Source organism: Arachis ipaensis, chromosome B5 (assembly GCF_059453495.1).
Source record: "Arachis ipaensis isolate K30076 ecotype BB chromosome B5, ASM5945349v1, whole genome shotgun sequence".
NCBI classification, from domain to species: domain Eukaryota; kingdom Viridiplantae; phylum Streptophyta; class Magnoliopsida; order Fabales; family Fabaceae; genus Arachis; species Arachis ipaensis.
Genome location: NC_142440.1, coordinates 130,694,353 through 130,718,588, shown reverse-complemented (window position 1 = coordinate 130,718,588; position 24,236 = coordinate 130,694,353). Strand labels below are relative to the sequence as shown.

Sequence of the window (24,236 nt, the reverse complement as noted above, 5' to 3'; positions counted from 1 at the left end):
AGAAGCATCGCCAAAGGTCATAACAATGACATCACCCAAAACATAAAACAGAGACATAAGTTCAAAAGATGAGAATACTAACCTTAAGGAATACGAAGTGAAAAAAGGGACACTTGAACAACAAAACACGAACGTTCTATTTCAAAGTACAGACAAAGTCTTCTAAACCTCAAGATAAAGAAAATCTTGAATGCAAGAACAGATGCAAGAAAAGAAGATTGAAGGAATTTATTGAAAGAAAGAAGATGATGAAGTACAAACGTTTCAGAAGAAATGCGAAAAAGAAAAAAAGAGAGAAATGAGTTTGAGTATTTATAAGACACTAGGTGCAAAATGGTGATTTCACAATTCCTCGTTTATAGCGCACGGTTACCAAGGTAATCATAGAGTGACGTGCACAAGATATGAAAAGATGTAACATCTTTTTATTTAAAACACGTCGAGTACCCGACGTGATACCTGAAAGGCAATATATCCGACCTAATACGCTAAATCTGTAAGGAATCAGTTTGATCTATAAATACTTGAGTCTGACCTTTTAAAGATCGGATTTAAGCAGGGACACTGTATACCCTAACCCAAAAAACATAGCCAGACCCAAAAGTAGGGGTGGCAAATGGGTTTAAACTCGCCGAGCCGGCCTGCGTAACCTGCCAAAAAAGACGGGTTGGGCTGAAAAATTGGGACAGCCAAATAGCGAAATCCCGCCTAACTCGCACTGCTTAAACCGCGGGCTTTGGCGGGACGGGGCGGGCTTCCCCGTCGGGCTTAGTATTTTTTTGGCAATGGGGTATTTTTGTAATTTTTTTTGTCAAAACTCAACTTTTCTCAACCCAACTTACAAGAGAATGAAGATGAGAATTGAATGTTTTGGATTATGTTTATTTTGCTTTGAAGACAATATTTATAATTATGTTTTAGATGAAAACTTGGTTTATAATTATGTTTATTAGATATTTATAATTATAAAAACTTTAATATTTGTGAATATAAAAATTATAATTTTTTTATGTTTTTAGAAATTATAAATTTATTAAAATGATTGTAAAATTATATATTATTTAATAGTTAATAGTAAAATTTAAAAAAAAAAAAAGAAATTTAGTGGGTTTAGCCTGCCAGCCCGCGAAAAGGCGAGCTTTCAGCGGGGCACGGCGAGCTTCCTTGCTTGCCACCCCTACCCAAAAGGAATAAAATCCCACCCAACGCAGGTGGCCTCATCTACTCCTACTCGACCTCATAGAAATCGGGCGCGACGACGACATTTTAGTCTTATTTATTTGAATAAGTAACTAACTCCTAAGATATCTCCTATCCATCAAGAATGAATATCTAAACAACTTCTCTAGAAAAGAGGAACGGCCATCCACCATTCAAGATGGAATTACTCTAAAAGGTAGTTATCTTTTCTACTATAAATACACTGACATACTCAAGTATATTCAGAACCCAATCTACTAAAAATCTGCTTTAAACCCTTGCTAACTTAACCATCGGAATCTCTTGCAAGTACCACCTCCACCTCCTCACGAAAAACTCGGACGGCATCACTTTGGCATCAGCAAAGTCAAACACCATTTTAAAAGGAGCCTGTCATGTTTAGGTCCAAATTTATTCATTTCAAATAACCCTCGGAACAATAACTATGCACACCAATAATGGACAGCTATATATGCATGCAAGCTTATAGATATAGTCTATTAAAACAAATAATACTATATATTTTTGGTACATATTCTCTTACAAATCATTATTGGGAAACTTGTATACAAGATGATAAATTCGGTTATTATAATAAATAAAGTATACAGAGAATATTAAAATAATAATCTGAAATAAATTTATTAATATTATTTTTAGATTTTTAATATTAAAATAAATTTGGTAATTGGTTTATGGAATATTGGAATGTCTAAATAATATTATAATATTATTTTTAGATTTTTAATATTAAAATAAATTTGAAAATTAATTTGTGGGATGTGTAAGCCATTGATTTATTGATACAAAGGATGCGGAAGTGTATCAACGTGAGTAATTGGGAGGGCAAAACAACATTGGACGTAATTGAAGCTTTTCCAGAGATTCAAAGAACATCATTGGAGGCCGGAGCAAACCATGCACCATGGTTCATCAATTCCTGATTTTAAATCATAAGTTATCATTTGCAGCTTCTTTTTGCCTTCTAAATTTACATCTTTACTATAATTTAGAAAAAATTTAAATATATCCAAAATATTGGTGTTCCAATAATTTTAACCGTTAATTAAATATATATATATATATATATATATATATATATATATTTTATAATTAAAATCAACTGTTAAAATAACTAGAACACCAAAATATCAAGAACACTTAAAATTCTTCTTATAATTTAATATATTTATTTAATTATGACTGAATCTATAGGTGTGATTGTCAATTCGATTTTGATAATTATGGCGGACAGTGGATCTTAACATGCATTGGATAAACAACAATCAATTTTTTGACTGATTAGATAGGAGCATTTCTTCTCTATTTCTATCAATTTCCATTGCTAAAAAAATACAAAACAATGGAAAGTGATCTTACCCTAGGTAAGAAGGAACGAAGGTTTATAGTTTCAAAAATAGAAAAAATAAACTGCAACATACAACTTTGAGAATTTTCAACTCTTACAATTATTAGATCACTATACACACATCTGCAGGTCCAACCCTATTTTTTTTCCTAAGCGAAAAAGGTGTACTTTCATCTATCAAGTGTTATTTCTGCAAGATTCCTCAGAAAAAGGAAACTGATCCATTTCTTCATGGATCAAAAACAGGAAATTTCTAGTAGACAATTCCAAAAGCTTCAGCCAATCGCTGGATACGGATATCTGTCCTTCAACTTCCTTAGAATGGGTTAGAAATATAAAAGTTCAAAAAGAAGTATAATTTTCTGTAGAGAGTAACAGTAATGCATTTATTTCAACAGAGCCCTGGTCACAAGTTAGACACATTTCTTGTTGTACCAGGTACAACACCATTTTCGGCATTTTCTATCGCGTTGTCTGTCTCCCCATTTGGCCCTGTAATTTCAGAATGCACTGGGTGGACAAGTCCTTGTAATCTCAACAGGTAACTCTGGCTAGAAGGTTGCAGTTGCACATATCTGGTTGATGTTCCAACACTACTCTCAGAAGACTGCTGATATTCGGAACGAATATTGGACAGAGCACTAAGATCAAGATTTGGAAAAACCGAGCAACGACACTGAGGACATTTCACATTCAGCTGAAGCCATTCGTCGATGCATTCAACATGAAAATTGTGAGCACAAGGAAGACCACGAACCTGCGCATTAGGTAAGAAAACAATTTTCAATTGCTCTTAATGACATATACTGCATCAGAACTTCGTTGAAGTACAGAGCTGCAGTAATTTGTGAAGATAGACACAGCAGAGGAAAGAGTATACACATAAATCATTTAAGGTAATGTGATTGATGGAACATGTATTATTTTAGAACAATATTTTGTTATTATCGCTAAATAGAGTCCCATATATTCAGATGGGATGAAAAGTTTTATCAATCATTCAAGTAGTTAGTTAAAAGCATGCTTTTCAAGCACACAGCATAATGCCTGATCTATTATATACCTCATTGCCTTCACGGAACTCTTCTAAGCAGATGAGGCATTCACTGCAATCAGTTGGAACAGCCTTTAGGCTGAACCTTGGGAGTTCCTGAATTAAAGCTTTGACTGCTTCTCGCTACATTCAACTCGGACAAGAAAGTCAACTATTAGTAAACTATGGTAGAGAGATATAAACATATATAAGATATTTAAATAAGATGTTATATATGAAACTGCACATTTTTTTTATTTTTTAATTACTAAAATAAAAAAGGAAATTAAATCAGGAATATAAAAATACAATATATTTCACATATAACCATAATCAATATACCGTCCAAAACACAAGATACGATACAAATAGTTTCATGCGTCATGACAGAAGCCAAACAATATATTTCTAATTATCACATATGAAATACTTGCAAAAGAATAGAATAACCTGAGCTGGAGTTAGGTAAAGTCCAGGATGATATGCAGCAGCATCTTGGTTCATGCCCCTTGATTCTTGACCTGCAGCTTCAAATGCCCAATCAGGCACTCGGATCATTTCAACTAGAACCTAACAAAAGGAAAATAGCTATTTTTATCAACACTGTCAAACTACAGAGAACCAAATAGGTATTCATATTCAACTATTTTTTATCAAACGTCAAACCACTAACATCATTAACATATAATCTGTATGTGGTTTTGCCTCCAGTCTTTTGTACTCCTTTATTGGATCTTCTACCAATAGATATCAAAATCGATTTGGTAACTAAGTCGGTGATTCAACCGGTGGCCCGGTGGGTCAATGGTCAAACCGTTTAAATCAAAATTGATCAATTTAATATTTAAAAAATATTATTTAATATAATTTGTATAATGAGAATCATAATTTAATGTAAAAGAAAAAATGACATCAAAGCATCACAAACAAACTCATCATAATATAATTTGTACAAGGAGAATTGTAAGATTACAATTTATACATAGTAGCCCCAACGAGCCACCCCATCAATTATTACTGAAATCAACAAATATTAGTCGATAAATATGAATATAAGAGAATCTTTTATGGTCCAATTTTGTGAGCAAGGAGGGGAAGGCAGTAGGAAGAGGATTTCTTTCCACATCATTCCAGATGCCATTGAGAAATACCCCTATGAAGCCAAATATAACAGGATAATAATACCAAATAAGTATTGAATAACATAGTCCACATTAAAGATAGCACTTACCCCATATTCAGATATAGGAATACCCTGTTGGGCACGTAATAGATGTGCTTGTCTTCGTGTCAACCACTACCAAGCATTCAACATTCAAAAATGAGAACAGACACAAAGACCTAAGAAAAAATTAACAGTATTCTGTGTTGCAGAAACAAGAACAGCACAACATGCAGAGGAAAAAGGAACTTTGATAATAGAAAGTGGAAACAAGTCACAGAAAAATGGGTAAAAACAATGTAGTACTAACCTTCCCCATTGACATGCAAGCAATACAAATGAGTCCACAGTAGCTAAAAAGTAACCAGATGAGAAAGCCATATTTTTTACCATCTCCATTCAACTGCAGGTAATTAGTTGCGTCATGCATCATACACTTGTTTATAAAGTATCATTGAGGAATGAGGATTAAATGAAAGCAAGCACATACACAAGTCTTGGAACTGATGAACCACAGAGAACCAATTATAGTCCAAACCCAAAGAAATGGATAGAGAAGCAATGCAAGGATTGAAAGGACAACCACTCTTCCACAGAAACGAGCATATCTCTGCTGCCACCCAAAATCTCTAAAACAAAGATGGGTAAAATAAAAGAGCAAGTGAATTAGCACTGGGAATTAACATATCAAAACATTAGGGTACTACTGCATTTCAGTGATTGTAGTAACGTAAAATTTAGTGACATGGACCCAGAAAATTAATTGTCCACAATTTCAGATATGAGGATAACCTTTTCTGTAAAACCACAGGATAAAAGAAGTTAAGAACCACAATTTCAAGAAATTATCCTGCCTTCTTCTGCACAATAGTAACAGTATTAACCTAAGTCATACATCCAGGCAAAGAATTGCTGTTCTTGGTATAAAAATGAATATGATGCCCACAACTTTAATTTCAAAACTAATTGTAATCCATACTAGAAATAGTTAAATCAGTTCCATGTAGATTGATTCCACCAACATGATATTTATTGGTACCAATATTATTGTCTGTACATGATCCATAATTATAAAATGCAGGATTTCAGTCATTCCAAGATGACGACTACCTCAGACTGGAGTATAAATATCCAGCTTTAGTTGATGAAATGGATTGAGGAAATGACTTAACAAACATCAACTATGGAGTAACTAAGGTATATTTACACGAAATTAACTTTATGACTAAACTCCTCTTCTAAATTTATTTCTTCCCACTACTCTACCTTGTGTTTAATAATAGGGGTATAATTAAAAAAAAAAGAAACTAATTACTAATATCTAAATTGTCTGAATGGAAAATTAGTTGTGAAAAAACAAAATCTCCAGATAAGGCAAGTACTTCCAACTAGAGAAGTACACAGCAATTCATCCTACTTTAATTTCACCAAGGGATCAGCCAATGCAAATTCTCTTTATTCAAATTGGAAGGAGAATTCTGAAAAACAATAACATCAAAAGTTGAGAGTTTGGGAAGCCTTACAAACCCATTCCAGAAGCAAGTCCATTGTCAACAAACATCAAAAGCCGGAAAGTAAACACAGCAGTGTAATCAATCTGAACCATTCAAAGAAACCAAAAGAGCAAATAAACATAAATCAGTCAACAACTTCTCTTATCAGAGAAGTAAAATTCCAGCACTATTAATATAAGGAACCCACCATAATCCATAGATGCAAAGGGTAGCTACAAGATTGGTAGCGCTTCCAACTAATTGCCACAACAACTCTACAAGTCAAAAATGGTCAAAGAATACAAATACACTTGCACAGTAACAATTTGTTGCAGAAACATAAGATCTTTTATATTCTTTATTTTTTCCTTATAGCAATTTTTTTTTACTAAAAAATAATTCATCAGAATCTGATATGCATATCCATTGGACATTTGCACCTAATCAATCTGGTTTGACTGATAAAACTCTTCTAGCTCAATTTTCTCTAATTTTTTTTCCTCGTCAATTATGAATGTGGAACCAATCAATCAAAGAGAAATCACTGGAAATCAGCATAATGATTCGAGTTTTTGAAAGGATACACGCTGGTGGCGAGCATGGATAGGAAGAACCCATCGTACCTGCAAAGAAGAGAGTGAGTTGCATATGAAAATTGTTGGTTTAAGTAAGAGACAGGAGAATGAAGAAAGAAGGATTGAGACGAACCACTGGAAATTGACGCCCCTAACGGCCATTGCGAAGGGAGGGGAAAAGGGGGTTCAGGAAAACCCTAGATTGAAACGGTGTCGTGTTGAAGGATGGCGGTTATGGAAGAGTGGGAAATGCATGAATGCAAAGAGGAGGGGGGGGGGGGGGGAGGTAATTGTTTGTGGAAGTGAGAAGAACAATGAATCAGCACTGAAATGGAGAGGGACCTCAACTCCAGCTTAGCTTTGATTCCCAGTTTCCTCTGTAAGGAACTCGGTCTCAGGTAATCCAGTAATTCAGTAATTTACCATAACACTTAAACACTCAATTTTTTTTATTTTTTGTTGGAGGAATGATAGTTTTAGGAGTTCTTGCAGTGCATTTTAAATCGGTTTTAAAAGAATAATCCGCTCTAAAACAGTAAAACATATAATTTATTGCAATTTGAATTGGGATTTTTCATTAAAATAAAATAAAAAAATTTATTATTTTTTAAAATTTTATTTTTTTAATTTTAATTTTTTAAATACGATTTTTTTGTATTCAAAGCAAGTTTGTCGTAGTAAAAAAAAGTAACCCGGCGAACTTCACTTCTAATTCTAACAACGATAACCATTATTATCGTCTTCAGAGTGCACAGTAATACACAAGAGTATATAGGAATCAATCATATTTTTACTGGAGAAATAATGATTTTTTTATTTATAATGGAAATTTTTTTTATTAAATATGACTTATTTCCGTGTATCTGTGTATTTTTGAAGACGATAAAAATGATTGTCATTGCTGCCAGCAATGTTAAAGAAGCCATGTGTATTTTTAGGTACTTTTATGTACTCTTAGATACGATGATAATGACTTAAAAATTTGAGTTTCTTATATTTTAGAAAAAATTAAAAAAAAGTTCATCTGACTTAGACGAATTCTATAAGATAAACTCGTCCTAAATAAAAAAAAAATCGTATTTAAAAAATTAAAGTTAAAAATTGGAGTTTTGAAAAATAATAATTTTTTTTATTTTATTTCAGTAAAAAATTCGTTTGGATTGATTTGATTTTTAAAAATAATATTTTATTATTAAAAATAAAAATAATTTTAAATTGATAAGACAAATAAATAAATAAATCTTATTTTATATTTACTAAACAATAATAATACAAAATAAAATATATAACAAATTAAATATATTATATATAAATTTAATTTTAAAAATAAATAATAATATTATATTATATTTTTGTAGTTTGGATTAGATTAATTTAATTTTAAAAAGTAAATTTTAAATTCCATCTAATTTATACTGTTTAATTATATTATATTTTTAAAAATAAATAATAATATTATATTATATTTTTGTAGTTTGGATTAGATTAATTTAATTTTAAAAAGTAAATTTTAAATTCCATCTAATTGTCCAAACCCTACCCTACTCTACCCATTGCCAACGCTAACTTTGAATATGGACTGTCTCAAGCAACCAAAAACCTCTCAGAAATAAAAAGGTAAAATAGTAGCCTTTAAATGTCAGGGGCCCAATAAAAATTTTGTTCCAGAAGCCCAAGATACCAAATCGGCCTCCTAATTAGAGATGGATTAGCTTGCTAGCTAATCTAGATCTACTGTGAAAAAACAACTTAGCCCTAAACTTCCTCCATGTTAACTGCAGCTGCTATGAGGCAATCAGTTTTGCCAATTGCTAGCATCCCACGCGGAATTTATTTTGGACACTACCATCTCCTGTGGATCAAAAACTCCATCCTCACCCTACCAGGTTACAGAGAGAAAGAGACGTTTCAAACAAAATTGTTTTTTCAATTCAATTTAAATTAAAAATTAATTAAAATCATAATAATTTAGATTAAGTCAGATTTTATTTACTAAATTAACTAATTAGTTTAGTGGTTGTTTACTTATTGTAAGTCATTACATAAGAAAGGTTGTAGGTTCAATTCCTACTTCTTTCACTATATACCTAATTTTTATAAAATATATGTTATATATTTGAGGTGCGGGTAGGGTAGGGTAGGGTAGGGTATGGTAGAGTAGGGTAAGGTACACCCTAAACTCGTACCCTACCCTACCCAAATGGATTGGACCAGAATGGATACCTACGGGTAGGATATGAATTGTCAGCCCTATTCAAATGATGACCATGTGGTGTAATGCCTAAAATTAAAAATTGTCCAATCTATTAAAAAAAAAAAATACAAGTGTGATATGGAGAAAATTTTATGTGGAAATTGATAAGTTTATTTTTTAAAAAATTAACTTTAAATTTATAAAAGATAAATTTTTTCTGATAAAATTATCAAAATTTTAAAAAATTATTTTAAATTTTTAAATTATTCTTTTACCTATTTTAATCCATCTCTAATCTCTTTTGCTACTAATTTTTAAATTCTCAATCTTTTATCACTATCATTTAAATCCATTATCATCCAAATCTCATTCCTAATTATTATCATTATGATCACTATCTTCGTCATCATCACCATTGTCGTCGCCATAACTATACTTCCACCACCACTATAACATACTTGGACAGTAATCATATAAAAGAAAAACAAAAAAGGAATGAAAAGTTAAATATACTTATCTATTATCTATTTTTACTTGTATCTATTTTATTCAAGAAAAATATTATTCTTACACTAAACATCATTGACACCCATATTAAAAATAAAGATATTATTAATTAATTAATTATGAATTTTAATCATTTAAAAAAACAAAAATAAAGGAACGTGTGGAGGGGAGAGAGTGCAAACTACCAACAGTCCAACAAGATGATAGAAATGATTCCTAGTTTGTTGCATTTTTATAGTTTGTCATAAGTTTTTTTCTGTTTTAATTTTATTTTTGAAATTTATTTTTAAGATTTAGATTTTTGGGTTTAGGATGGTGTAGGATTTAAGAGAGAAAATCTAATTGATTTGATTTAAAAACTTTTTATGAATTACAAACATTATCCACCAAAATTCATCACGTGATCTCTATATCTCGTAATAAAAAATCAAAACTTATGAAACACAAAATCTCAGTGTCTAATACCGTTCTGGACATTCTCTTTGGGTAGGATCTTGGCGGTTAGCCGGTTACACAGCTTGAAACATGAAAGTTATCCTACTCACGGCTTAAGGTTCAAGTTAATTTTAAAAAAATAGACTAAATAATAAATATTTATATTAAAAATAATTTATAAATAAATTATTTTGTATTTGGTTTTTAAATTTTAAAAATATTTATTTTAAGAAAAAAATAATAAAAAATTTTTTGTTCGGTAGGTTGGTTACCGGACGGTTCGGGTTGTGATCCGGGATGATGGTAGGGGTTCGTCAAGTCGTGGACTGCCGGTCAACGATACGCGAGGTCCCGAGTACTTCGTGTGGAAAAAAGGGGGGTGCCACCTGCAAAGACACTCCGACGCTCTTGTCAGTAAATGTGCAGGCGAAAAAGGTAGTGTGATATGTGACGTACCTTGGGGGAAGAGCAAGTCTTCCCCTTATATACCTGTCAGAGGTGGGCCCGATGAGAACAGGCCCATGTTTCTAGGGACGTTGTCCCACAGCTGCACATGAGCTGTCTTGGACGCGTGTCCGGGTCGGTTGCGGGGCGTATATCCGGATCGGGTGGCATTCGGGTCGGGCCGACCCGCAGGGATTCTGGGCCCGGCCGTAACAGTGCCCCCGACGCGCCAGTGATGGTCGTGAGGGACATTAGTGGCGCGTGATTTCTTCGTTCGTGTGTTGTCGTCGGGTCGGCTGACCGTGGGAGGGACGTGTCCCCTGCGCGCGTGTTTCTTGGTTGCTGAGGCGACCGTTTTGTCGCTTCGTTCTTCGCGCTGAGCATTAAATGCTCATAATGGGTTACAAAAAACCCCGCGCGCAAAGACCATTTTACCCCTGGCCTTTTCGCGCTTTATGCAGCGGTTTTTAAATAGTTTCTTATTTCCTTTGCTCCCACTTTCGCTATTCCCATTTTCTTCTCTCCCTGATATCCAAACCTTCTTGTTCGAGCGTCTCTGTGCCTCTTCCTTCACTTTCAAGTTCCTGTAATCAATTCAGGTAATTCTAGAATCCTTCTCTTTTCTGTTTCGTTCTCGCATGCTTGTTGTATGTATTTGCTTTGCCATTTTTGCTGTTATGTGGCCTTTCAATGCTAGTTAGACGTGTTAGGGGAGGGGTACCATTCTTGGGTAGGTTTCTAGGTGATTTGTGCGATTGGTATAGTTCTTAGCCGTATTTGGTCATGATTGAGTGGAAAGGGTATAGTTTCTGGGTTTTTCCCGGACTCCCGACCTCGTAGACTAACGGAATGGTACCCCGCTGTAGGTATGCCACGTGTCATCTCCCGGGCTTCCCCTTCCGCGGCGAGCTATGATCCGTATGCTTGGGTAACCTCGGATGTAAAGGACTCGCCAAACCAGATGGACTTGGCGGAGTTGACGGAGTTCTGGCAAGCCGGGTACTTATGCAGGGGAACAGACGAAGAGGCCAATTATGAGACCTCCGTGCCTGCCCCCCATGAGCGGCTGTACGATATCAATCTTCACTCTCCCCGGATCGCCGATTGGATTTGGTTTTACAAAGCCATGTTCACCCAGGTCGGGGTTCGCCTTCCGTTTTCCGAGTTCCAGATGTCGCTCTTGAGTCGGATATCCGTGTCGCCGTCACAGCTCCATCCGAACAGCTGGGCTTCTATCCGCTGTTTCGAGATGGTTTGCGAGTATCTTGAGCTGCCGGTGTCGGTGGATGTCTTCCTTTTCTTCTTCAACCTTACCAACCCTTCCAAACAAGGGAAAGCGAGGAAAGGGTTCCTCTCTTTCCGGTCTACCCAGGGTAGGAGAATATTTGGTCTGTTCGAGGACTCCTACCATGGGTTTAAAGATAAATTCTTCAAAGTCTGCCCCGTTAAAGGTCGCCACCCCTTTTGGTTGTCTTTAGAGGGGGAACGCCTCATCCCCACTTATTGGAGTTTTGGGGCGGGGTCGAATCCTTCTATTAAGGTGACGTATAAGAGGATGTCCTCGGTAGATAAGAAAATAGCCGATGTGCTATTTGCTCTTTTTGAAAAGAACCCCGTGAATCCCCATCTCCTCATGGGTGAACGGGAGGCCGCCAGGAGCTATATCCGTGAGTCGTCTTATTTTGTATTTTTTGTGTTGTTTATTACTGCTTGCTTTACGTGATCTAACGACTGATGTGTTTGTTTGTTTGCTGCAGTGGAGATGTCTGCTACAGTGACGGGTCTTGAGAACATGATGAAGACCTTCTTCGAGGAAAGCGATGAAGAGAAGGCCGAGGAGAAAGACACTGGGAACTCGGGTGGCCCTTCTGGGGAGAAAGAGGACCAGACTGTGCCCCCTCCCCAGGATACCGACATGTCGGGCAAGAACCCAGAAGGGGCGCAGGCTTCTCCCCCTCCCGAGGTCATTGTTGGCGGGCACTCGCCCATCAGGAAGATGACGATGTGGAACTCATCCACACTCCTAAGAGGCGGAGGGCGTCTGCGAGCCCGGAGGGGGCTCTCACCATCATGGAGAGAATTTTCGATGCCACAACCTTTATCGACTCGCAGCTGATCCCTGGGACGGAGGAGCATTTTCATGGAACCGACCTGGCCGGGCAGGCGAGATGGATGTACCGGACTTTGCTCCGGGGGGCCGTGATATCTCGAAAGGCTGAGTTCGAGTTGTCGGGAATGCAGGCCCTCCGGAGGAAGCTCGAGTCCTATGCCAAGGCAAACAATGACTTCAAGATGCAGGTTGAGCTGTTCCAGAGCCAGTTGTCCGAGATGGGGGAGAGGCTCAAGGCATCCGAGGAAAAGACGACATCCGCCAAGGAAAAATTGAAGGCTTCCGACGAGACGGTGGCCCGTTTAGCTGAGCGGGAGATGACCTTGGAGAGCCAGCTGAATGCCGCTCAGGGTCGGGTAGCGGTCTTGGAGAAGGAGCGTGACTAAGCCGTGTCGTCGGCTAAAGCCGCTAAAGTCGAGGTCGAGGAGCTCCGGAAGAAGCTGAAGGCGACCAAAGAGCAAGGGAAGAGCGCGATTTCTATGATTGAAGATGCTCTGAAAGCCCAAGTGAAGATCGTGGCTCCCGACTTCGACACATCGGCTATTGGGGTCTTCAAAATGATCCAAGACGGCAAGATTGTCGACATGCCTAGGAAGTGACTTCTTATGACTTGAACATTTTGATGTAGATTTGTTGAACATTTGTTGCATGTTTTGTAATTTGATACTTCGCAACATTTATGTTAAGTTGGTCGTTTGGCCGGGTGGCTGTTACTATCTTTCGCCTTGCTCGTCGTATTATTTTTGTTACCGCCTTTTCAGGGTGGGCTCGTTGCTTGTGCCCGTTTTGTCGTTTTTACGTTGGTAACGATTTGGACCGATTTGGTCGTGTTGTCGCCGTGTTAATTATGGCTATGGTCCATCTGGCTCCCGGGGTGATTAGTCCCGGGCTGCCGTTTTAGGATGCAATCGTGTGAAACGCGTATTGGGAAGCAACAGATAAGTAGGAGAATATTTTGACAAGTGGGAATTAATCGTCAGCTAGGCAAGCTTGTTAATATGGCAAGTATTCGATAAGAGTAAATAGCTAAAAATTGACTAAAAATTAACATGTGAACAGAGCAAGCATACATGAGTCCGTTAGGCCTCCTGGTTGGCTTGTCCGAGTCAGGAGTAGAACCTTCTCAAGTTACCTGCATTCCATGTTCTAGGGATTTCTTTGCCGTCAAGTCTCTCGAGCTTGTAGGCACCCTTACCAAGCACTTCTCTAATTCTGTAGGGACCTTCCCAATTTGCCGCCAGCTTTCCTTCTCCAGGGGTTGGCAGACCGATGTCATTGCGTCGCAGAACGAGGTCTCTTTCCCCAAAATCCCTCCTGAGGACTTTAGCGTTGTAGCGCAGGGCTATTCTTTGTTTCAACGCTGTTTCTGACAAATGGGCCATCTCCCTCGTCTCCTCCACCAGGTCCTTTTCTACCGCTTCGTCCACACCTGCGAGCAGTAGCCGCGGGCTCGGTTCGCCGATTTCGACGGGTATCACAGCGTCGACCCCGTATGTTAGGCGAAAAGGGGTTTCCCCCGTAGCGCTTTGCTCGGTTGTTCGGTAGGACCACAGGACCGAAGCGAGTTCGTCGGCCCAAGCGCCTTTCTTGTTGTCTAGGCGTTTCTTGAGGCCAAGTAAGATGACCTTGTTCGCGGACTCTACTTGTCCGTTTGTCTGGGGGTGTTCAACTGAGGAAAACTTTTGCTTTACCCCTAGGCCGGTGAGGAACTCCGTGAACTTCTTGTCAGTGAATTGCGTTCCATTATCCGAGATGACGACCTCCGGGATGCCGAACCGGGTTATCACTTGTCTCCATATGAACTTCCTGCAATTAGAGGAAGATATGCTGGCCAGTGGCTCAGCCTCTATCCATTTGGTGTAGTAGTCGATGGCCACTATGAGATATTTGACCTGTCCTGGGCCAACCGGGAAAGGTCCTAGAAGGTCGACTCCCCATTGAGCGAAAGGTCGTGTAGTCGTCAGAAGGCTCAGCTCGGAGGCCAGCGCCTTGTGGAAATTGGCGTTTTGTTGACACTTTACGCACTTTCTAACGAATTCCCTGGAGTCCTTCATCATTGATGGCCAGTAGTATCCAGCTCGGATGAGCTTCCTCGCTAGGGCTTTGCCCCCGATGTGGTGGCCGCAGCATCCCTCGTGGACTTCTCTAAGTACATAGTTGGTCTGGTCGGGGTGCAAGCACTTCAATAGGGGCTGGCTGAGCCCCTTTATGAACAGTTGCCCTTGTATGATTGCATATCTGGCCGCCTCCCTTCTCAATGTTTTGGCCGCTTTCTCATCGTCAGAAAACTTGCCGAATTCCAGGAAGTTTGTGATGGGGTCCAACCACGAAGGGCTTGACTCCGCCAAATGGAGGGCGACCGTTGGCTCGTTCACCATGCCTTGGATGAGAGACCGGTTACCCGCTCCTGGCTTCGTGCTCGCTAGTTTGGACAGGAGGTCCGCCCGTGTGTTCCTTTCTCTTGGGACATGTTGGATCGTGACCTCTTGGAACTGACTTGTCATTTCTTTAACCTTTTCCAAGTATTTTTGCAGGAGGGGGTCTCGGGCTTGGTAGCTTCCGTTTACTTGTGAGGTGACGACCTGTGAGTCACTGCATACTTCGACCTTCGTTGCCCCGACTTCCCGCGCTAGTATTAGTCCGCTTAAGAGAGCTTCATATTCCGCTTGATTGTTCGACACAGGGAACTCGAACTTGGTCGATTGCTCATAGATGACTCCTGCCGGGCTTTCTAAGATGACCCCGGCTCCCCCGGACGTTTGGTTGGAGGCCCCGTCCACGTGGAGCCTCCACCGTGTGCCCGTTTCCTCGGGGGGATCACCCATTACCTCAACCAAAAAGTCTGCCATTGCCTGGGCCTTGATTGCATGCCGGGGATCATACTGCAAGTCATATTGGGAGAGCTCGATGGCCCAGGTCATCATCCTACCAGCCAAATCAGGTTTCTGGAGTACTTGGCGAATTGCCTGATCCGTCCTCACGACTATACGGTGGCCCTGGAAGTATTGCCTTAACCTTCGGGAGGAATTTAGGAGTGTCAACGCCAGTTTTTCCAGTTTGCTGTACCTCAGCTCGGCTCCTTGTAGAGCTCTGCTCACGAAGTAGACCGGCTGCTGAGCTTTCCCTTCTTCTCTTACAAGCACTGCTGCAAGTGCTTCCTCTGTTATTGCCAGGTAGAGGTAGAGTGATTCTCCGACCTTGGGCTTCCCGAGCACCGGAGGTGCTGCTAGGATCTCCTTGAAGTGGTTGAATGCCTCCTCGCACGCTGTGGTCCATTCGAATGCTATTCCCTTTTTCATCAGATTGAAGAAGGGTAGGGCTTTTGCTGCCGATGCACCGAGGAAACGGGATAAAGCCGTCAGTCTCCCCGCCAATCGTTGGATATCTTTGATACAACCCGGGCTCTTCATCTGGAGAATCGCTTAACACTTCTCGGGGTTGCCTTCTACTCCTCTTTGGGTGATCATGAATCCCAGGAACTTTCCGGCCTCCATGGCAAAGGCGCACTTGAGTGGGTTAAGCCTCATGCTGTGTTGCCGGAGGGACGCAAATACGCCCCCGAGGTCGTTTAGGAGATCGTCGGGTCGTGTGGTTTTTGCGAGGATGTCGTCCACGTAGACTTCCACTGTCTTGCCTATAAGCTCACTGAATATCTTGTTCATCAATCTCTGGTACGTGGCGCCAGCATTTTTCAGACCAAATGGCATTACTTTGTAGCAATAGGTCCCTCCTGGCGTTATGAACGCTGTTTTTCCCTCGTCGGGTCGGTGCATCGGTATCTGGTTGTACCCAGAGTAGGCGTCCATGAAGCTCAGATACCGGTATCCCGCCGCTGCGTCGACGAGTGCGTCAATGTTGGGCAGGGGATAGCAGTCCTTAGGACATGCCTTATTGAGGTCAGAGTAGTCCACACACATTCTCCACCTCCCATTGTGTTTTTTCACCAAAACTACGTTCGACAGCCAGGTCGAGTAGTCCAGTTCCCGGATGAACCCTGCTTCGAGGAGGCTGGCCGCCTGCCTGGCCACCTCCTCTGCCCTTTCCTGTGACATCTTTCTCTTCCTCTGGGCCACTGGCTTGGCTTCTGGTTTGACGGCCAGATGGTGTGACATGAGTTGGGGATCTATCCCTGGCATGTCGGCTGGCGTCCAAGCAAAGAGGTCGGCATTGGCTCTGATCATCTCCATCAAAGGCTCCTTTAATTCATGGGGAAGGTTTTTGTTTATGAACGTGAACTTCTCGTCCCCATCACCGACCCTAAATTTTTCCAAATCCCCTTCCGGCTCAGGTCTGGGCTTGTCATCTATCCTGGCGTCCAGGTCGGCGAGGAAGACCCCAGATGCCTCTTTGGATTTTTTCCTAAGAGAGAGACTGGCGTGGTCGCAAGCGACTGCCGTTTCCAAATCCCCTCTGATGGATCCCACGGATCCGTCATCCGTGACAAACTTCATTACGAGCAGCTTCGTGCTAATCGCTGCCCCAAGGTCATTGATGGTTTTTCTCCCCAAGATGATATTGTAAGCAGTGGAATCTCGTAAGATAACAAAATCGGCCATTACCGTCCTCCGCCTCTGTCCTTGTCCTAGGGAGGTCGGTAGGGAGATGATCCCATCTGGCTTGATGAAGTGATCACCCAACCCTACCACACCGTGCTGGTGGGTCGCCAGGTCGGTATCACGCAGTCCCAAGGCGTCGAAGATGTTGCGAAACATGATGTTCGAGTCTGCCCCTGTGTCCACTAGGATCCGTTTGACGAGTCCGGTTCCGACTCTGGCCGTAATAACCATGGGAGGACTTTCCGGTACCTCGTCGAACCATTGGTCTTCAGGGCCGAAAGAGATGGATGGGTGTCCCCGGGAACTCCTAGCAGATGAGGAGGAGAGCGCCAGGACCTTGGCGTCTTTCTTCTGTGCCGATTTCGACCTCAGGGCGGAGTTTCTCGCTGTTACCACATTTACCACCGTGAGACCGTGGTTTTCTCCCTCTGGCTCTTGACGTCGTCTTGTCACCCGGGGCCTGTCCTCACCCTCGTGATCCCGGTTCCGTCTCCTTGGTTCCCTTATGACGTGGGAGAAGTCGGCAAGCTTTCCATTCCTGATTGCTTGCTCCAGAGCATCCTTTAGGTCGAAGCAGTCTTGGGTCTTGTGCCCGTACCCCTTGTGATATTCGCAGTAGAGGTTCTTGTTTCCCCCGTCCTGTCCTTCAGGGGTCGGGGCCTCGATAGAATCCCTTTCTCGGCTATCTGTTGGTAGACCTCCGTGATCGGTGCCGTGAGGAGGGTGTAGTTGGTGAATTTCCCGACTCGGGGAAATGGTTTTGTCGTCTTGTTCGAACCGCCGTCCCTGGCGTGTTCCTTTTGTCTTTCTCCACCATCGTAGTGCCGGGTTTGGTTGTAAGGGGGTTGTCGTTTGTTGGCAGCCACGACCCGGCTGACTTCCTCGTCGTTGATGTACTCCTTAGCCACGTACTGGATTTCTTGCATTGTCCAAACTGGTCTCGTGGTAAGGTGCTTCCTGAAGTCCTCATTTAGGAGCCCATTCGTCAAACATAGACTCGCTACCGAGTCCGTCAACCCGTCGATTTCCAAGCACTCATCATTGAAGCGATCCAAGTACTTTATGGTCGGCTCCCCGGTTCTTTGTGTCACCCCTAGCAAGTTGATTGGGTGATTGGCTTTGGCGATCCTGGTTGTGAACTGAGCCAGGAAGGCATGGCTGATGTCGGAGAACTGGGTCACCGAGCATTGCGGGAGGTTATTGAACCATCGTATTGCAGGTCCCGCCAGGGTGACCGGGAAGGCGCGACACCTTACCTCATCTCCTACTCCTTCTAAGTTCATCCTGGCCTCGAAGGCCGTCAGGTGCTCCAGGGGTCTTGCGTTCCATCATACCTCATGTCCGTTGGCTTGTCAAAATGTTTTGGCAGCCGGACCTCGAGTATGGAACGGTGGAATGGTGTCGCTCCCATTATGACGGGTCCCCGTGTTCCCGTCTTTCTTCCCTCGTCGCTTTCCCGACGAGTGTCCTCGTCCCCGCGGTTCATGGTATGTCGCCTTTTACGTCTGGCATAAATGACAGGGTCACGACGTCTTCTCGCGCGCCCCCTTTTGCCGGCGCTTTCGGATTCTGCATGGGGGCTAGGCGTGCGTCTGGAGCGACTCCTGGAGCGAGATCGGGAGTAACTCTGCTCTGGGGTGCGCTGGTCGCGTTCTCTGTCTGCTAACCGGCGCTCTAAGTCTTGCATTCTATGGCGTAACTCTTGCATTATTCTGGCGTGGTTGTCGCCAGTCCCCCCGAAGGGGCGTCTCTCGTGCGCCTGGGTTGCGTCCCTCGGGGGGGGGGGGGATTTCGGATGTTGTCGGGCTCCCGTCCCGGCGGCGTCGCCTCCGGGCACGGCCTCGCGGCTTGCCTCTGTTTCGACTAGCACGAAGTCCATGGACGAGTCCTCACAGACGGCGCCAATGTTCGGTAGGTCGGTTATCGGACGGTTTGGGTTGTGATCCGGGATGATGGTAGGGGCTCGTCAAGTCGTGGACTGCCGGTCAACGATACGCGAGGTCCCGAGTACTTCGTGTGGAAAAAAGGGGGGTGCCACCTGCAAAGACACTCCGACGCTCTTGTCAGTAAATGTGCAGGCGGAAAGGGTAGTGTGATATGTGACGTACCTTGGGGGAAGAGCAAGTCTTCCCCTTATATACCTGTCAGAGGCGGGCCCGATGAGAACAAGCCCATGTTTCTAGGGACGTTGTCCCACAGCTGCACATGAGCTGTTTTGGACGCGTGTCCGGGTCGGTTGCGGGGCGTATATCCGGATCGGATGGCGTTCGAGTCGGGCCGACCCGCAGGGATTCTGGGCCCGGCCGTAACACTTTTTATTACGAAAAAAGTATTTTTTTAACTTCTCTTTAAATACCAAAATAACTTTTTAAAAAATTACAATTTTATTTTAAAAATTATATCAGACATTAATATTATACATTTTCTTAAGTTAAAAGTTAAAAAAAATCACTTATAAACTTATAGAAACGAACCTTAAGTCACACACGATGTGAGAACTTGAAGTAATAACGATTTCAAGCTTAAACAATATCACTTTCATATATATATTTAATCTCATCTTTTTTTACCTAATGTCTCTAAAAACTTAAAAAATAATTCATATTAAGAAAACAAGTTAATCACTTCTTGCGAGTGGCAATACAACATAAATAGAAAAGCCGTTAGTCTCGCGTATGATTTTACAATTTATACATCTTAAAATTATTTATACCATTAAAATTATTATTAATGACTATTTAATGGTTACAAATCACAAAAATTGCTGACCTCCTAGCATTCCTCTTCTTTTAGTTTAAGCGTCAAAACTCCTTACAAATAATATCCTCACCAATTCTCCAAACTACTACTATATCAACTCGAGAGTTCTTAGGATTTTCTTCTTCAAACAAATCTCTTGGACAAGTATATTCTCATCGCTGAACATATTTGATATTATTATTTTAATATTTGAAAGATATATGTAGTGTCAATTAAATTAATAATTCATAGAAAACAAAAACTAAATAGGCGCTGTAAGTATTTTTACAATCTGCCAAAATAATACCCATATCTTTTTGATAGAGAATCAAATATTCGAACTAATATTACATTATTTTTTCGACCAGCAGCTAATTTATTTCTAATTCATTTTGAAGAGAGTTCAAACGCTAACGACGGGAATTCCTTATAATATGCAAACGGCAGTGAAAAACCACAGCATTTTCTTGATGGACTCTATCAAGAACAACAGTGAAAAATACAATGGCTTCAAATCACCGTACCCCAAATTATTATATCTGCAAACTTGACTTTCAAAACGTACTCTTTGAAATAACTAAAATTTATTTTCTGCAGCGCGTTCAAGGAAATTGGGGCATTTACTGCAGTCTCTACAATCAGACCAAGAGCAGAACTTATTCATGTATATATCTCTTATCATTTTTATATACATTTAATTTAATATCATTTACATACAAATCACGATAAAATAATGTACATATCCAAAAGATCAAAACTTAGTTAAATATATACACAGCTAAGTGTCATGATCCATTTTAGGATGTTATATTTAATGGTATTTATATAATATTTTAAAAATTATTAAAAGATTATTATTAAAATTTATTATTTTAATTATTATTTAATTATTAATATTTAAAAATATGCATAAAGGATATTATTAAATTATTAGACTAAAAAAATTAAACTAAAAAAATTAAATTGATTATTAATTGATGATAAAAAATAATAAATTTTAATAATTTTTTAATATTTTTCTAATATTCTAAAATGTTTGAGATTGATTTGAATAATTTTAAAATATTCTAAAATGTCTTAGAAAATTTTGAAAAATTCTAAAAGGTCATAAAATATTCTAAAAGAGTATACATGTATATAAAAATATGAAAAGTAGTGCAGAATAATCTATAAGTATTTAAAAAAATATAATAGATTAAATATTTGTAATGAAAATTCTGGACATTCAATCTAGACTGTTGATTAGATTTAATCATTATCGACCATTAAGGAAGTCGACAATTATAAATAGGAATTAGAGTTAGAATTTGTATATGTGAGCTATTTATAAGAAACATTTCAATAATTTCACTAAAGTTTTTTTATGTTTTTAGTTTTTAATTAAGTATTGAGGGTTAAGTTACTTTAATCTTAGGTCGGTAAAAAGTTTAAGTAAGTTTAAATGTTGATATAGTAGTATTAGAAGAAGTCCAAGACTGTGACATAAGTCTCAAAAAAATTAAATACAAAACCAAAAAAAAAAAGAAGAAATAGAAAAGAGATGAAAAGAATGTACTCAGCACATGAAAAGAAAGGTAAAGAACATGAAAAACAGAAAAAAAAAAGTTGATTTTTTCAATATTGTAATAAAATATGTGTTATGCTATATTATTTTTGTTATTGAGTTTTACATTGTTATAAAACTTTGGACAAGTTACCAAAATAAATTGTTTACAAATTAATATTACCAGAATACAACTTTTAAAGATTGCATACACAAATGCAACTTTCATATTACTATAGAAACTGTGATAGGAGCTCAGCGGATTAGGTAACACACGTAAATCGCGACAAGAGTATAGCGGTTTACGTTGCAATACAATAAAGAAGAAACCGCGGCACTCTCAACAGTTTCTTCACGAATTCCCAAACTGCATAAACTGCGGTACCCCTATAGCGGTTTATACATGCACAAAAACACCTATAAATACCAAGCAGGAGGGAGTCACTACAAGAAAAACACTTATTTAGGTACACTTGAAAAGTGTAGCCAAAAATGAAAAAAAAAATGATGCCTTAGGCTACGACTATGCTTTTTGGGCTACGGCTACGCTTTTTGGGGGATGCCTATTCGGCCGTTACCTATTCTCTAAGGCTATGCTTTTCTGCACCAAGGGCTACGTTTTTGGCGTTTGGGAATATGGTGTGCTTTTCAAGTGATGTTGTCTAAGACTAAAGGCTACGCTTTTCAGCTTCCATTTTTGCCAGAATAGGCTACGCTTTTCAACGCTACTGCATCACCTGTAAAGCGTAGCCACATTGTATACCATGGCTATATTTTATAATGTAGCCTTAGGTCCCTCATTTTTTTTTGTATATTATAGCTACTGTATATAAGTGTAGCCTTAGATCTCATTTTTTGTGTGTGTGTGTGTATATATATGTATATAATTTCTAATAATTATTAATACAACATAATAGTTAGTAATATGATTACATGCATAATAATTCGGGCATTTTTATTTAAATGAGTTGAATATTATAAAATAAAAATAAATACATAATTATACTAAATAATTTATTTAAATAATAAAAATTATCTCTAATCAAAATATATTTATAATAATGATCCAAAAGTACTAGAATGAAGTTAATTGTAAATATTCATACATCTCACACTAAAGTAAGCATATAGCCATATCAAAATAACCATAATACCACTTAGAATTTACTACTAACACTCTACAAAAAAAATATATCCTACATACATAAGTATCTTCTAATAAAAGTTATTAGTCAACCATACATGTATCCATTCTAAACAGTACTCTATCTTAGCCAATAGACCACAATAATAATCAGCTTAATCTTTATTGTTACCCTGCATAATTATATAGAAAAGTAGTTAAAAAAATATCCATAATGACATTCGTAATTATAAAAATTAAAAAATCAAACTCAAAATTATCAATGACTGATATCATTAATTCACCAAGACATATAAGACTCTCAACACAAAATTAAAGAAGAAAAAACATAGAGAGAATATATATATATAAAGCTGACTACTTTTTTTTTTTTAAAAAATAATGTTTCAGGAAATGATATGGCCAAAAAGATAAAGGAAACATCAAAATTATCCCAAGTCATCCTATATTTTGGTTCTGACGGTGGGGAATCCATGAAGCACGAGAGAGAAGGTGATACTAAGAGTTTGTTTTTTTTTTTAAATTGAAGCTTGTGGTTTTCTACATCTACTACTAAACTACAACCAACAGAGTACTCATGGAATTTTTGTTACCTTTGCAACAAATACAACAGCACCTGAAACAGTTCTCAAACTTTGAAACCTCTTTCTCGTTCTCTTTCAAATACCCTTTAATATTGGGACAAATTCATATGTACTAAGTGCATAAAATCAGAAATACAACAACCAGAATTGCACAAACAAATTTCAGCCATAGCAATACAACTTCGGTATTAATAAAGTCAACAACATATGATTTCCAGCCATAGCAATTAATGTAAATGCAAGCAAAAAACTATGGAATAAGGAACAGATAAGGACATACCACATCTAAGTTCAGAAAATGAGTTGATCCATGGCCGTTATTCGCATCAATCGGAGACTATTGGGCGTCTTGTAATAAAGCTTCTAGTTCTTCTGGCCTCATTCCAGGTTCCGATCGCTGCAGTATTAACTTGACCATATTTCGCAACACATGAATCTCTTCCTCTTGTTTCTGCTGTTTGGCCTCCATGTGTCCAAGTTTATCTTTCAGTGTTGTCACTTCCTCTTTGTGCTAATTCTTGATTTCAGAAATTTCAGCATGTTTTTTTAAATCACTTTTTGTCACAGATCTTTCATAGCACCTTACCCGAATTGGTTGTTCTTTTCCGAATAAGGCCTCAAATGCTTCTTCTTCTGTTTCACCAGTAGCTTGGCGGTGTTGGAAGTCTTCCTGCATAGAAGAAACATTTAAAATTGAATTAGTTACCATATCCTAAATTTGAAATGTAATTATGAATGATTCAATGAACTCTTACAATAGCAGTATGTGTTTCCTCATCAACTTCTTTCCTCTTCCGACTTGTTCGGGTAGCATTGAACATTTCAAACTTTTTTGGTTCCTCGTTTGTTTTCTTTGTCGCTCGCTGCAAAACAAGATCTTACTTCGGTTTCTTCCTTCAATTTATGCAAATATAAGCCCTAATAAATATAAATTTGCTCTTCCATATTAAAGAATTTTACCAGAGTCACACGTACTTTTCCGAAATTGATTGGCCCCATGCGATGTGGAAACTTCTATTTTTCCTTATGTTACTTGTTTCTTTGACTTATTGACTGTAAGTGAATAAAAAGTTAGTATACAATTACTAACACGTGCAACATAATGAGTTAGGCAAATCTACTAGCATGGCTGCATTATTAAGCTAAAG

General features: G+C 39.1%; 1 protein-coding gene across 1 annotated transcript; it reads right to left on the bottom strand.

Annotated features, from left to right (window-relative positions):
- Window positions 1-2,602: 2,602 nt before the first annotated feature.
- SIS3 (SUGAR-INSENSITIVE 3) lies at window positions 2,603-7,304 on the bottom strand. Its single transcript, XM_088487862.1, has 10 exons — window positions 6,966-7,304; window positions 6,842-6,880; window positions 6,466-6,532; window positions 6,288-6,361; window positions 5,255-5,393; window positions 5,075-5,167; window positions 4,834-4,899; window positions 4,053-4,172; window positions 3,633-3,746; window positions 2,603-3,326 (listed from the first exon to the last, which is right to left on the bottom strand). Exons 1-10 carry the CDS (start codon window positions 6,992-6,994, stop codon window positions 2,976-2,978), a joined length of 1,092 nt encoding a protein of 363 aa, XP_088343988.1. The 5' UTR covers window positions 6,995-7,304; the 3' UTR covers window positions 2,603-2,975.
- Between the last annotated feature and the right edge of the window lie 16,932 nt (window positions 7,305-24,236).